The following is a 15406-nucleotide window of genomic DNA, read 5'->3' on the forward strand; positions in this document are numbered from 1 at the left end:
GCTCCAGATATTTTTTCAGTTTGTTCATCTGTCTACAGGAAAGGTAGAAAAGACTGTGATTAATTTTTTATTTCTATTTTTTCCTTGTGTTTTCATGCTCAGGGAACAGATCAGACGATAGAAATCTTCAGTAACGATCATGCATGTGTCTCATCGCCAGAAGATTTGAGAAGAGTTAAGGAGGAAAAGAGACCCAGAGGAATACGAGAACTTGGTCAGCTCGCAGAAACGACAATAACCCTGTGCTTAGATATGGCCAGCACCCAGACCAGCCTGAAAACCCCTTTCAAAGACTTGACCTCATTCAAGGGCAACATGAAACGGCTGTACAGAGAGCGGCTGGAAGACGCGCCCATCAAGAAGCGCGTGATGGCGGAGATCAACCTGAAGCGTCGCAGCTTGGACTCCCTGCCCTCCCTCCCCAAAACTCCCAAGGTGAAGAGGGAGCAGACTGAGGACCCACGCCCTGACTGTGACATGGACATGGAAGGCCGGGCTGAACTGCACATTATGGGCTCTACTAAAGCCCTGGACCTGAGCCCTGGGCTTAAACACACACTGGCCCAGTTCACCCTCAGCAGTCAGAGCTCCCTCGGGGGCCCGGCTGCCTTCTCTGCGCGTACGGGCCATGAGCATTCCCAGGCCGGCATGCCCCCCCTGCCCTCCCCTCCTGTTTTGGGAGGGGGCCCTTTGCTGGTTCCTTGCGACAGCTCTACTGAACTCACCCACTCTCTGCTGGAGGGAGAGTCCATCTCCTGCTTCGTTGTTGGGGGCGAGAAGCGGCTCTGCCTGCCCCAGGTGCTCAACTCCGTGCTCCGCGACTTCTCACTGCAGCAGATCAACACCGTGTGCGACGAGCTGTACGTCTACTGCTCTCGCTGTGACGCCGAGCAGCTGCACATCCTAAAGGTGCTGGGCATTCTGCCGTTCAACGCGCCTTCCTGTGGCCTCATTACACTGACGGATGCACAGCGGCTCTGCAACGCTCTGCTGCGTCCTGGTGCAGCCCTGCCTGCTGACCCCAGCGGTAAGCTGTCAGCCCAGGGCCTCCTGAAGGAGAGTGAAGCCAGCTTCCAGGTGGAGCACCAGTGTCTGGGGAAGTGCCAGGGTCTCTTTGTGCCCCAGTTCTACACCCAGCCCGAGGTGCCCTGCATCCAGTGTGTGGAGTGCCAGTTGCTCTTTTCACCGCAGAAGTTTGTCATGCATTCGCACAAGTCACCTGATAAGAGGACCTGCCACTGGGGCTTTGACTCAGCCAAGTGGCCCTGCTACCTGCAGCTTGCCAGAAAGTACCAGGGGACCCCGGAGGAGCCCAGACTCAAGCAGCTGCTGGACGAAGTCAAAGAGAAGTTCCACTATCAGCTCAAGAGGTCGCTAGACAAAGTAAGTGCACCTGTTTAGTGATACCCGTGTAAGCTGAGTGTGTCTTTGCTTGCTATAAATCCTCATTCATCACCATTCTGCTGTTTGACCGGTGAAAGCTTTTCTCTTGAATTAAAGTCTCCATATTTGTTTGTCTAGCTGACACGTCCTCTGTCCTGCCCTCTTCCAGACTTGTGTTTTGTGTGTTGGGCTCATTTGAATAAAATGGCTGGTGTTTTCTTAAACCAGTGTTGACCTAGTGTGTGTGTCTGAGGCCTGGGACAGGTGGTGACATCTGCCTGGGCAGGTCTGATCAGACGAAGTTAGGCCAGCTGGCCACAGCTGAAGGGGAAGTGCATCATTTGTCCTCCGGGTCACCTGGAGGTCGGTGGGAATGTCACTGAACAAAAGGCCAATATGCGAGGCTCAGGAAGCAACCCTGAAACTCTGGTACTGGAGTTATCTGTCAGCACCAAGGTTATTATAGCCAACAAAGACTTTTAAAGGGAAAAGAAAGAAAACTAAGTGACACAATATTGCACTTACAACTAACTGTAGAGGAAATGTTTAGTTTGAATTATTGTTTAGTCAAATTTGGTATCGGAACCTACCTGTATGAGGGTACATGTCTATGGGACCGAGTCAGCTGCCTTCAAAAAGTGCTTTATTCATATTGTAATATCTAATTTGTACTTCTGAGAGAGATGCCCATGGCAAAAGCCCTCCATTTTTATAAACCTAACTAGTAAAATGAATAAAATCTAAACTGAAACCCAACATTTTCAACTATTAAAAACTAAACTGAAACAGGGAAGCCCACACTGGAAACTAACTGTAGCTAAACAGAGTTAAAAAGGAAATAAGCTGGTCCCTTTTTTACTGACTAATAACTGGCCAGTTTACCCAGGTTTACTTCATCTCCATTCTTTCAGCACAGTCTGAGATAATGGCTGATGGAAAGGAAATCTCGTGCCGTTCACAGCTTAGGAGCTTTTTGGCTGGTTTAAAAAAATGAATGTTGGAACAGTCTACACGTACTGAAAGCCACACTTTCAGTAGTGGAACATCAACCAATGTTAAGCAGGGCTGTGCAGTTAATTGAAGCTTAGTTTCCGTTATAGTTTTGACTGGCAACATTTATTAAAAGAAATTTATCTTATTTTAACTTTCAGCAGACCACTTAGCTTTATTTAGTCACTCCCAGCACTTTGGAATGGGTTTATATTTGATTTGATTGTGATTTTTTTTTTTTTTTTTTTTTTTTTTTTTTACTGCTCCTATGTATTTTTTTTTGTTTTTTTAAGTTGCTGTGTAGAAAAAAAAAATCATGCCAGTGCAATATAGAAGCCACAAGGGCAGCGATCCTATTGAAAGGTCAGTGTTTAGAAGAGGAGGAGGGGGAGAAACTCCAGCTCGTTTCACTGCTATTAACTGGTTTATGTCGTCTCATGACCTCTCTGTGACCACAGCGGACTACCCCGGTTTGCACTGTATTCTGGGTGAATGGCTGGTTAGCTCACACGCAAATCTATATGCATGTTTTTGGTGAAGTTAGCTGTCATTGTCAGGATTTATATGTCACTACTTGGCAGCTGGTTGCATGCAAGACTGAGCAGAGTTTGTGCAGAGTGTGAGGTTTGTACGGCTCAAGACACACAACTTATGTGTGCGAGACAGAGGAATTATTTGCCTTTTGCGAATGCATCGGAAATAGCATCTACCGTCTCGCCCAGCGTCCTGACCACATTCCTGTCTCGCTTCTTCCCAGCCGGTATGCATGTTGGAAGCCACAGACGTTCTTTCTGAAAGCCAGAGACATTTTTGTAGCTCAGAGGGAAACTAGCGCACAAACTACTGCACCATGTACCTAATGTCGAGGAGGCTGATGAGTCCCGCAGTATCAGTGGTGTGTGTGTTTATGTGTGAGACACATTGCCCCTGTGTGTGTGTGTGTGTAGGCCAGTATGACACATCTTTGTTTCTCTGTCTCACACACTCACACATTGCCAGGCCCTCTGGAGCATGTGTCTCACCACAGTTTCAGGTGCTGTCTCCTCTGTGAGGTGGTGATTTTTTTTTAATTAATTTTTTTCTCAGTCAAAGTTTTTTTTTGTTTGTTTTTTTTCTCTCTCATTTTCTTGTTCTAGTTAAAACCCCACAAACACCAGAACATGGTGTTTGTGGGGTTTTGGTTTCAGTGGAAATGGTTTTTGCAGGGTTAACAGCAGTGGTGAAATTTTATGTAACAGTTATGCTGGTGTTGACAGAGACAGACAAAGTCACAAATGGCTAAAATTCCTGGAAAGATGTTTGCATGAGAGTGTCCAGGAAGCAGGTGACTTGATAGAGGATGCTAGTATAAGCTTCACACCACTCCCTCCTGAACAGATTTACGAGTGTGTGAAAGGTCAGTGACCGGAGGAACACGATGACCTCGTACTGAAGTCAGGACACAGGGGCTCTCCCTTCACATTCAGCCACTCTCTGTTTGTGTATTCCTGTAATGAAAGTGTGCGTTAACTGAACAGGAAGCGAAACAGACGGACGTGTCTCTCACCCTGAACATCCTCCAGACTCTCTGTGTCCAGCCGCCTCCACCGCACTGGCTGCGTGACTCATAGTTTCCACATCCCAGTTGGTGGACGGCCAGGCAGGCAAGCTCATAGTTGAGTCTTCTTTTTAGAAAGATGGCTCGCCTTCGTGCGTGTTGGTCTAACCCCAAATGTATACTGTTACCCAATGTCCCTTATTTACACACAGTGTCAATGTGCACATTTACAAGCAGTTTTAACAGAGATTTCTGGGACCTCATAGAAAACAAGAGGGGAGCTTTCTGGAATCCCCCCCCAGTCCCCCCCAGTCCCAAATCCTGCTCGGACTGTTTGGCTTAAAAAGGTGCAGTTAAAAACTCCAGGACCTGCGCTCCATAAAGGCGCTTTGTGCCTGGAGGCAGTGCTAGCCTGTCTACTGATCCCTGCTGTGTAAACAGTTTACTAGACACAACCAACGCACACAGCAACAAGCTGAAACCTTATCACCGGAGTCACTTTAGTATTCGACAGACAATGATTTCATTTTGACCTCAGGGTTTGTTACAGACGCTCATTCTTTAGACTGAAAATGGTTCCTCATATTTTTAAAGCCATTTTCAAATGTATTGTGTAAATAAGCTCATGCTACTAAAAATTGTTTTTACACTATAAGCGAGAGAGGAAAGAGCAGAAGCAATCTGATTTGATATTTTGGGCTTGTCTCCTAACGCTAATGAGCAGCCCCAACATGGTGGGTGTAGCAGTTTGCTGCTTTTCCTTTTTTTTTTTGCCCCAGCCTTGTTTGTAGCGTTGTGCTGGCCCCGAGTCAGAAGTGTCAGACGGAGAGAACAGCCTTCCTCTGTCTGTCTCCCTGGCCGGGTTGACACAGTGGCTGCGGCACAGACGGCAGACAGCTGCATCTTTCTGGCTTCCTCTATTTGCTATTTGGAAACCAGTGACTTCATTACCGCAGACCGGTGCAGCTGCACTCTCTGGCTGTCTCCTGGGCTGTTTGTCTGTCTGCTTGTCAGTCTTTCTCTTGGGCGGTGTCTAATTGGATTTTGGCGAGCATGCTAATCGTTCGCTGCGCCTGCCTTCTTCATCTACCTCCCCTCGACATTCAAACTGCCTGCCTTCTCTTGGATTCCTGCCCTCAGACCCGCAGTCTGGTCTTCACGCTGCCACCCATTGCTCACCATTACCCCCTTTCTCCCAAATCAGACGTTCTCACATGTATCCGTAAACAGTCAATGCCCCCTCCCTGGCCCCAATTGGCGAACAGTAGCAAAGTAGGCAGCCAAATGACCCGATAAGTCAATCATTACATAAGCAATAAGACCACTTGTGCGCTTCTGCGAGGTGGATGGGGAAGAAAGGCCAGCGCCTATTGATCGGGTCTCCTTGATGGATATGGCGAGTTGCCGGGTGACACGAACACTGAATAGAGTGGGGGTGGGTGGCAGGGGAGGGTGCATCAAGAGGAGAAGGAGGAAGAAGGAAACAAGAAGAGTGAAAGGAGCAGACTTTTTTTTTTTTTTTTTTTTTTTTTTACAGAGGGCACAGCCAGTGTTACATAAGTTCCTGTCTGTGTTCAGACATGCGAATCAGTGTCCCAAGTTCACTTCTCTACTGCTTCTGCTGTCGCATGCATTCATTTGAAGCAGCATCGGGCAACACGGTATCTTTGACCGCCTGAGGGCAAGAAACTTGAGCAAATAAGAGAAGTAAAGGCTATGAAAGGATGTGAGGTTAGAGCCAGGACACGTTGCCCTGAATATGGTTTACTCAAAACTGCTCCACTTTTTAGTTATTTATTTATTTGGGGTGGGGGGTTTGGCCTCTGACCTCAAATTTCCTTTCTTCCAACGTGAAATTAACCTCAACCTCAAATGTTGCTTGTAACAGCCCTCTTTATTGGCCAATCACATGCCTGCTAGCTTGTATTTCCCCAGCTAACAAGAAGGACACACATACACATATTTCTGTCTGTTTGTGCATTTTCCTTAGAACAATTGTCCCCTTATACTGAATACACGGCCGCTTTTTGGACGCTGGCCCACACTAACCTACAGTCTATTAGGCCTGTATGTAGTTTGGTGTGGGAGACAGTCTGTGTATAACGAGCCATGCCTTGGCCCATGTTTGCAGCCTGTTGTAAAAGGCCTAAAAGGGGCCTCTCAAGGTAGGAGGGGCTTAGCTGAGGGGCCTCTGGTATGTCATCGTCAGGTCAGTGCCAATATCATAGCTCTATAACAGAGTTGCAGCTCGCTGGAGGAGTGCCCAAACCATTACTTCCTAGTCTTTGTCTGAAATAGATAAGAATCATCCTTTAAAGCTTTAGGTTTCACATGACCACAGGCCTCTGCCACAGTTCATCAGCCTGTGCCGTTCACCACAGCCCCACATTTAGAAATGTACCATCACTGGGCTGGAACAGCTGCTGCTCTTTATTTTGGATAATAAAGTAAAAATAAGAGGAAACTGTGCTGCTCCGGGCCTGACATGAGCCTGCCGCAGCAGTGGGCAGCACAGACAGGTCTGTCCAGATACAGCGGAGCCTCTGCCACGTCTGCCAGCACTCACACAGACTAAACACATTTGCCAAGCCCCTCCCCGCTAAACGTCCTGCGGGCTTTTAAAAGAAGCCTCGACGGATGGCCTATTTGCATGTTCACTGCGCTCTTGCTCGCTCCCCCTCAGGGCGCCAGATCAGTTTGCTGCTTCTGAGGAAAACGAGATTGAGAACAAAGTGAGAATAGTGGGGCTACGAGTTCAAACAAGATGCAAGCAGAGAGAGGTTTCTGGATCAAAACACGCCTGACTCGTTTGCTTAGTTGGCTTTAGAAGAAAACAGAATAATGAGGAGTTTTGGTATTAATTAATCGATCAGTTGACGAGAAGATTAACTGTCCACTGTCAGGTCTTCCTGAAAGACAGCCGGACAGGTTGTGCGTGTTGTGAGCTGCTACGCTGGTGGGTATACTGTAAAGGGGCTGTGTGTGTGTTGTGTGCAAGTAGAGAGAATGCATTTGCATTTGAAAGACTCCTCTGTGCGGCCTCCCGGTGGGAACGGTGATTAATGAAGATATAAATGGAGAACCCCGGAGACGCCGCTTTCCATAGGAGCACCATGTACACATCAGACAGTACACGTAGACGCCCGGCATATGGGCAGTGTTATAGTTTCTCCTACAGCCCCAATCTCCGAGACAAGCAGATAAACAACGGATATCAAAGGCGTGTCGTTGAATCCCAATGGGCTGCCAACCGCAATCCTGGCCAAAACGCATATCAGTCATGCGTACTGCAGTTCTGTGAAAAGCAGGGGGAAATACTGACTAATAAATCCCCATTTATTTCCCTGATGGGTAACGACTTGTTTTTTCCACACAAGTGTGTTCCTGCCTGTTTGATTTTCTCTCCATTTGCCTCTATCAAACTGAACCTAGTTGCGATGCCTTGTTGTGACCTTAAGCTTGGAGTCTCAAATTGAAGCACAGTGAACCGCTTGCTCTAGAAGTCTTTCAGTCTGTATACCCTGTAGGGCTGCCACGATTAGTCGACTAGTCACGATTACGTCGACTATCAAAATCGTCGACGACTGATTTAATAGTCGACGCGTCGTTTGAAGCTTTGTAAGATCACAAAAGACGCAGGAATAAGTAGCAGGATTTAAGAGTGTAATAACGGACTGAAACAGAAGATGGCAGCACTGCATGTACAAGGATGTCAGCTGCCGTTAAACCCCGAAGAAGAAGTAGCTCTGTCCCAGAATTCATAGCGCAGCCCAGCTCAGTTTCCAACAATGGCGGCAGCTACTTAGTTTTACTATTACTCTTGTTATTCTTTATGGGTCACAAAATAAACATTTAACATATTTTCAGGCGAGAATGTAGCTGTGTAAACCTCAAATATCTGCTCAGTTTATCAGGACACCGCATATTTTCAAAAGCGCTCCGACGTTTTCGGAGACGTCTGTTACCCACTAGCTCGATAGCTAGCCGGGGGCTAGGTCACTAGCGCCGTGAGAACACCGGACTCCCGGCAAATCGTTTTCAAACCCACCGCCGTCTTTCGCTACTCAGGTTAAACATGATATATAAGTCACTTAGATAACTTAAAAATGTTATTGTTTGGCTTTTTTTGTATTTTATTTGTTCCTGAGTAAATCGGTTTGGCTGAGATTAAAGTTATAGTTTTTACACAGCTGAATAAAGTCAAGCAGACAGCTGATTATCAGAAGTGTGAGATGCTCGAGAATATACTCCGGTGTCCTGTTATATTTTAGATAGCAAGGAGTTTATTAAACTTCACTGAAACAATCTGCAAATTTCATTCAAATTTAATAAACTATCATCTTGTCTTTCTTTATTTTTAGTTAGCACAGACCTTAAACACTTAAAGCTGTAAGCTAATGATAGTTATATAAGAGCAGATGCTGCTGGTGCAATAAGCTGTACGTTTTATGTCCAATGGATGATGATCTGATTAGTCGACTAATCGCAAAAATAATCGGTGACTAGTCGACTATCAAAATAATCGTTTGTGGCAGCCCTAATACCCTGTAAATCCTCCTCTCTCCAGGAGCCTGGGTGATGTTGCTCCGGGCAAATCTGTGAAGTTAACAACTGGGAAATGGACTGCATTAATAAGGATGGGGAAAAGGGACATTTTAAGCTTTGCCCAGTCTCCTCTCTTCCCATTTTCTCTTGATGTGTTTATCTCTCCGCTATTCCCACCTGCAGTGACGACACTCATGGGACTCATCCATCTCTGGGATGTTTCTTAAGCCACTAGATATGCAAACATACAGTCTTCTTTATACCATATCCTCCTGGGGTCCAAACCAGCTCATCTAGATACTGTAAATGGAGGACTCCTGGATCTGGATTTCCCTCTGGATCTCCAACAGCACCACTGCAACTGTTCACAACCTAAACTAAGTAGCAGACAGTCCTTGAGGTTGTTGACCTCCAGATGCAATTAATTACTTAACAGCATCCATAAAAGGTATAGTATGGGTTTTTATTTGAGTATACTTAAGCTATGGGAGCATAATTAAGGGTTGCATGGGTTGGGGCTTTGGAGTGCACTTCAGCATCCTTGCACGCAAGCTAAGAGAAAAGTCTCTCCATCGCCACCGAGCAATAAAGTGGCGTGTCTACAAGGTTTGACACTTATTCTTTGCGTGTTCAGCTCTTCTTTTGGGCTTTCATGTAAAAAAAACAAAAAAAAAAACAACAACTTTGTTATTAAAGGAGGCTCAACCTTCATGGAGACTTATTGCCCTTGACTTTATCTTCTGACGAGTTCCTTGTGGTTTACAGTCTGGCTACAGTTTAACCAATTCCTGTGACAAGTGCACTTTGTTATGCCAGAAATTTTCTCTGTCATCACTATCAAAATGTGCTGGCTGAAACGCATCCTGATTCCAGATGAGTCCGAAAGCAGAGCAGTTCTTCGTAAGAGTGACTCACGCTGAGTGAAGATTTCTAGCCTTCACAGTGTACCGATGGCAAATCTTTTGGCAAGGTCGCCTTTTTCTGTCAGCTGCTCTGGCAGACATCCAATCTGCCTCATTTTCTATTCTGTAAAGCAGCAGAGGAGCGAAGGCTGACTCTGAAATTTCAAACCCCAAAACTCTCAAAGTTTGTGCCATCGGAGCTGGATGACAGAAGCCTCGACACAGGCTTTGAATGTGTTTGCGTGATATCTTTTATTAGAGCGATGAAAGCACAGGCTAGTGTTTGGATGACACAGTGCGGAGTCTGTGATTTAAAGGAAGTCAAAGGGTCATACTCAGTCAGAGAAGCAGCCAGACTCTCACACACAAACCCAACCAGAAACCAGCCACTTCCTCCCCCTCACCACGCCAACCCTATCCTGCAGCGTGAGTCACGGCGCTCCATCCGTGCTGCGGTCTGCTCTCCACTCATCAGCGTCACTGTGGAGCCAGGACAAAGATTTATCACCGCCCTGGTCTCTCACTCAGTCTGTTTGATCTGCACCCAGGTGTGTTCACTTAGAGCTCTGACTCAACCGTAATGAGATTTGCCAATCCCAACTGTGCTTTTCTTGGACTGCTGTCAGACCTTGCATCAGACATTGAATGTGTCTTGTGTGTTAATGAAGGAAGTCTGGCGATCGAGTTCACCTATCATAGGCTCTGGTACATGAAGCTTGGTGCAGACAGGGTGGAAATTAACAGCAGCCTTTGGCCAAATGTCGGGAGGATTTCTATGTGCAGGTTTCATCTTTTCAGTGAACCACGTTCAGGAAGAACATTTAAATTTTGCAAAGGTCTTCGGAAGGTTATTTTGAAAGCCAGAGCTTGTGAGGAAAAATGGAGGAAGAGTGACGGGAGCTGATGGATTTGCATTATGGGAGCTGTGTTTGTATGAAGGGGAGAGGGAGAGATGGAGAGGGTGTCGAGCCTGAGGGGCCCAAACAGCAAAGCCAAGCTGCCCATGCAGAGAGGGAGCAGTGGAGGCTTCAAACAAGCTCATGCATGTAATATGGATGAGACCGGAGCTCCCTGCAGAACAGTCAGAGGACCTAGGGCCAGTTTGGATTTAACTGTCTGCTTTTCCATGTGTCTGTGATAGATTTTACCCTGCGGGTCGTTTTGGCCAGGTGGAGCTTTCTGTTTGTAGCGACTGGGATAGCCTCCTTACTCCATGTCTCTCCACCCCCCTATCCTTCCCTCCTCCTTCCCACCCGCCTTCCTCTGGCCTTGTTGCAGACAACGATGGCCAGCCAAGCACTGACATTTACTGCAGTATTCCATGTTACAACTGAGCAAGAAGTAAACAAACCGCAGATCGATACGTACGCATACGAGGTTTTAGTCAGGGGCGACTCCTGCAGTAAAACCTTTAAACCTCTCATTTAAACACCTACTTCACTGTGAGGCACTTGCCTTTGCTTCCCTCTTAAAAGGGCAAGTGTATTTGTTTCTATTTTTCACCAGACTTTTCTTCAAATGACAATTTGGGATAAATTAATGCAGGATTGTTTCCTATTTAGCTACCGAACGGCTGTTCGAAGCAGTCTTCAGCATGCATTAGGAGGCCTTTCAGTGGGTGCTGTGTAATTCATTGCAAAGAAACAGGGTCGGGCAGTGTCTCCATTTTGTTTTTTTGTCTCTCTCTGTCTCTCTCTCTCTGTAGTGATAGCAGTGCAATGCTGGCTTACTGACAGCCTCTCTCAGCTTTCAGTCTGCTTAGCAACGCTCGTCCTCTCTGCAGCTCTCTCACTCCCCTCTATCTCCAAGCACTCCCGAGTTGTTTCATCCAATATGAATAGTAAGCCAAGTTCCCTTATATAGAAAACCAGGCAGCTGATTTGTGTTTTTTGATGGCAACAGCAGAGTGTGTGCATCTTTGTCCCTAATTGCAGATTTGAACTAGTAACCTACCTCTGCACAGCATCCTATGGTGGCACGTTTCTCTAGTTTCTCTTTTGGTTTTTAAAGATGTTAAATCTCTGTCACACACACACACACACACACAGGCCCAAGTAAAGCTCACGTGATGAGTACAGTCATCCACAGAGACGACAAGGGCCCACTGGCCTCATTCTCAGTCGCTGCGTCCTCCTGGGAGAACGAAGTGTGTCTGCTCGAGTCTGCGTGCACATCGGTGCGCGACAGTTTGCTCGCAGAAACGACGTCATCCTCCTACCCTTTGCTGTTTGAAGGAGCCGCTGTTTGATCAGATGTCTGCTCACTCGCGTGCGCATATGTCTGCGGCTCCTGGCTTGGTTGACTCACTTAGGTGAGCCCCCAACAGCTTTCATAATTAACGTACTGGGGTGGGGGTGGGTGTGGGCCCTGGAGAGGAAACGTGTCGCACTGAGCTGCTGTGCTAGTGATGGTGAGCTCACGTGCGTTCAGTTTGCCCTCTGTGTTTGAGTCGGGTGAAGATTAGAAAAAATAAAAAAATCACACCCTCATTTCCAGGATGAATGTTACTAGACACGTTCACTACAGGCCTATAATGCATCACGTTAATCTAATGACTTACCTTGAGTAGATGGGAGTCAGAACCATCACACTCGCATAATATTGCTCTGAACGTGACATGAACCTGGTTGGAGTTTTGTTTTTAATGTTTTTCTGTCTCTCTGCAGCAGGGAGAGCAACTAAATTACATTTCAGATATCATAGATCTTCCTCCGAATGCTACAGCCAGTCTCTCTTTTACAAGGCTGAATCATATTTCCTTTCTAAAACAGCTGTGTGATTATGGCTAAAATTGTATTATTTAGCAACACACACTGTCTGTTCATCACTATTAATCACTGCAGTGCAGGCTGATGATTTCAAGTGACATAATGCAGTTGTACTTCTTGCCACTGATGCAATGTCTGTGGATAACAACCACACAATGCCTTTGAGTGTGTTTCATCATTTCTTCTGGGGATGCTAAGATTATATATGGCATACCGTGCCAGATTTCAAAGGGATTTCTTATATGTACTGCACCTTTTTCAAAGGTGAGAATTTGAAACCCAGCAAACATTTTTGTAGGTGTTTGACCTACGAGCCGTTTCCTTTTTTTTTTTTTTTTCATATATATACTGTTAAAAGTACTAGATGCTCAATAAACATGACTAAATGTTCAATTTATGAACTTTGTGCATGTAATCCCTGTGAGCCAAATGCTCAGCCTTTAAACTTTAAACTGCTTTAAATGCTCAACTGCTCAAACCTTCTGTTTGCTGGGAGCAGCCAATCAGAAGAAAGCTGGTTTAAAGCTAGCGAAAAAGGAGCTAAAAAAATAGACACTTGAACTGATGTGTTTTACCAACACGCAGTATAAGACTGACTCATTCAAAGCTACTCTAGTGGAGTCCAAGAATAAGACTAGAGCTGAAAATGAGCAAAATAGAGCTGTCCTTTTTGCCCAAAACGTTGAGATATCACTTGTAAAAGGAAAGGTAGATATCTACAGGTTTATCTGTTTCTCAGGGTATTTTTTGATTATGGATTGGTCGATTAAACTATTTCAGGTTGTTTGGGGCTATACAATTACAGAAAAATCCAGTTTTCTGTCAGCTATCACCCTCCCATTTTGACCCAGGAAAACTGGTTTTATCCACAGAGTCAGTGGCAAATTAATCATTTTCACCAGAAGTATATTTTTCACCCTCTACAATAATATATACAGTGTCATAGGGGCTGTATGTATGTGAGGTGTGGGGGTGGGGATTACCTTAGTCTGTGCAGCCTACATAGTGTATTCCAGTCAGACAATTTGTCCATTCATGAGGTAACATCATTACAACCCTCCACATACACTGCTTTGAACACACACTGGAAGCTGCCGCCTGGGAGTTGACGGTGAAACATGAGAAACGGAGAAAGGGGGGGAGGGAGATGAATAGAAAAATTGATCGAGAGAGCTTCAAGAGGTGCCTTTTTGAGAAAAATTGTAACTTTTTTTTTTTTTATGTGAAGAATCCCAGAGAAATAGTGTTGCCGCTCTCCAAATTAAACCCCCGTCTGCCGTAAAGCTACAGTCGGTGGACAGTAGATTGTGCGTTTATTAGTGGGGAGAGATGGCTTTTATAACTCGCTTCATTTTCTGCCATAGACTGCCCATTAACCGTTTCTCCACTGGGTCCCATTTGTTCTCGCAATCAAGGCTGCAGTGTGTGGATTGTAAAATGGCTGACTGGAACTGTAGCTGTTAGAGGAAGGAGTTCAGCATGTTGTCAGGGAGAGGAAAAGCTGTGTGTGTGTGTGTGTGTGTGTGTGTGTGTGTTTGACGTGCATGTGATGACTGTCTAGACAGAGTGCCTTTGTGGCGCAAAAATGTACTCAAGGCCCGAAGCCAAACACAAGTTGGGAATGAACCTGTGTGTGTGTGTGTGTGTCTGTCGAGCATGACTGGTCTGGCTTATCAGTGTGCTTGTCTGGCTTTAGTCTTACTCTTTGTGTTTGGAAAGGGGGAGGAACAGGTGTGTGCGTGTCTGGGGGAAGGCACAGACAGACAAGCAGTCACATGCTGTCGTTCTTTCTCCTCATTTGTCTCGGCTGCCCCCCTTTTTTTATTTCCTGTTTCCTTCTGTCACCTGTTTGTCTCAGCGTCCACCTGTCAGACCTGTCCTCATGCGTGCCCTGCTCTGTTTTCTTTCCCGCTTATCTGCCGTTGCAGTGCCAAAGTGAATGAAAAATTTAGTTGAGCAATCTCCCGAGTATCTCAAGTTAAAATGTAACTGATATTTGTCAGGAACCAAACAGCCAGACCTCGAAGTGATCTCATTTCACTATGGTGAGTTAATCACAGAGCCTCTACTAAAAGTGTATTCCTTTAATTGCCCCACTTTGCTGCCTGGTTCCCCTGTGGGCTGTTATTGATTTGGCTGCTGAAACAAAGTGTGGCTCCCAGTCCGTGGATAAATGGCTTACTGGATTAAGACCTCCATATAAAACCCTCCAGCGTCTGTGTCTATGTATGGGGGCCAGGTGGGACCACCAGAGCACCCAGTAAAACCCAAATCAAACCCAGAAGACCAGCGTACAGTTGTCTGATCTTAATTGCAGGCAAAAGGATAAGCGGCTAAACCACAGCGGAGGTCGACGGATATAAAAAATTGTGATTTGAGTGGGAGCTGCACAGAGAAAGTGGTGTTGCTGCAACCACAGATTATTTCTATATTTTCCCAAATGCACAGTATGTTGTTTGATCTATTAAAAACTATGGATGCACAGTTATCAGCCAGAACCCCGTGGCCGATGGTTATCTCTCGTACAGCTGAACGATTTTAATATATGTCAGTTATTTGTTGTAAAGAACACATCTTTGTTTCCTTGGAACACAACAGGGAAATGAAGTGAATAAAAACACTCGACACTACTTTAAACATTGTGCATACCTACTTAAAGGATCAAAAACAGTGGAAAAGTCTGAGCCGTTTGGTGATTTTTGAGTTTACAGAGATAAATAAATGTGCCTTGTTTTTGCAGTTCAGCCAGGAAGTGTATATAAAACAATGTATCTCTTGCTCGATCTTTGACACAGTTGACGACTACAGCAGTACAGGATGTGGTCTAGAAACAGACAGGGTGTGACTGTCTCTCCGAGTGTGTCTGCGTACGTGTGTGTTCCTAGTCCTCTCTGACTGCCTAAAGAAACACGCACACACACAATTTTCACTTCCTCCTCTGAGAGGAAAAAGGAGAATAAGCTGCATCATTTTGTCGTCGTCCTCCTCCTGCTGCTGCTATCCGTTCAGCATCTCCATTCCTCTCCTGAATGCCAGGCACATGAATGATTGGAGGATGGGGACGCACTTACGTTCATGTCCCCTGAAATGGGTTGTGGTGTTCGTTGGGGTTTTCTTTCAGTTTTCATACCCAGCAACTGATGTCACGGTTTCAGCAGATGTGAAGAGAGTGGTTCCCAGCTGTGCGTGTGTGTGAGGGCACAGAAGGGTTTTTAAAAACACGCAAACACACTGCTGCTGTGGGATGAAAGGTCAGATCAAGGCTTGCCCACTCTTTATTA

General features: G+C 45.8%; 1 protein-coding gene across 1 annotated transcript in view; it reads left to right on the forward strand.

The window, feature by feature from the left end:
* Positions 1-15406, forward strand: part of skila (SKI-like proto-oncogene a) — a 35609-nt gene that overhangs the window by 2410 nt on the left and 17793 nt on the right. The window contains exon 2 of the mRNA XM_085439990.1: positions 103-1383. Within this exon, the coding sequence (XP_085296116.1) occupies positions 103-1383 (1281 nt within the window). The remainder of the gene's footprint in view (positions 1-102; positions 1384-15406) is intronic.

This window comes from Copadichromis virginalis, linkage group LG18 (assembly GCF_057382275.1).
Source record: "Copadichromis virginalis isolate Kocher_CV1m ecotype Utaka linkage group LG18, C_Virginalis_male_GT1.1, whole genome shotgun sequence".
Lineage (NCBI taxonomy): Eukaryota > Metazoa > Chordata > Actinopteri > Cichliformes > Cichlidae > Copadichromis > Copadichromis virginalis.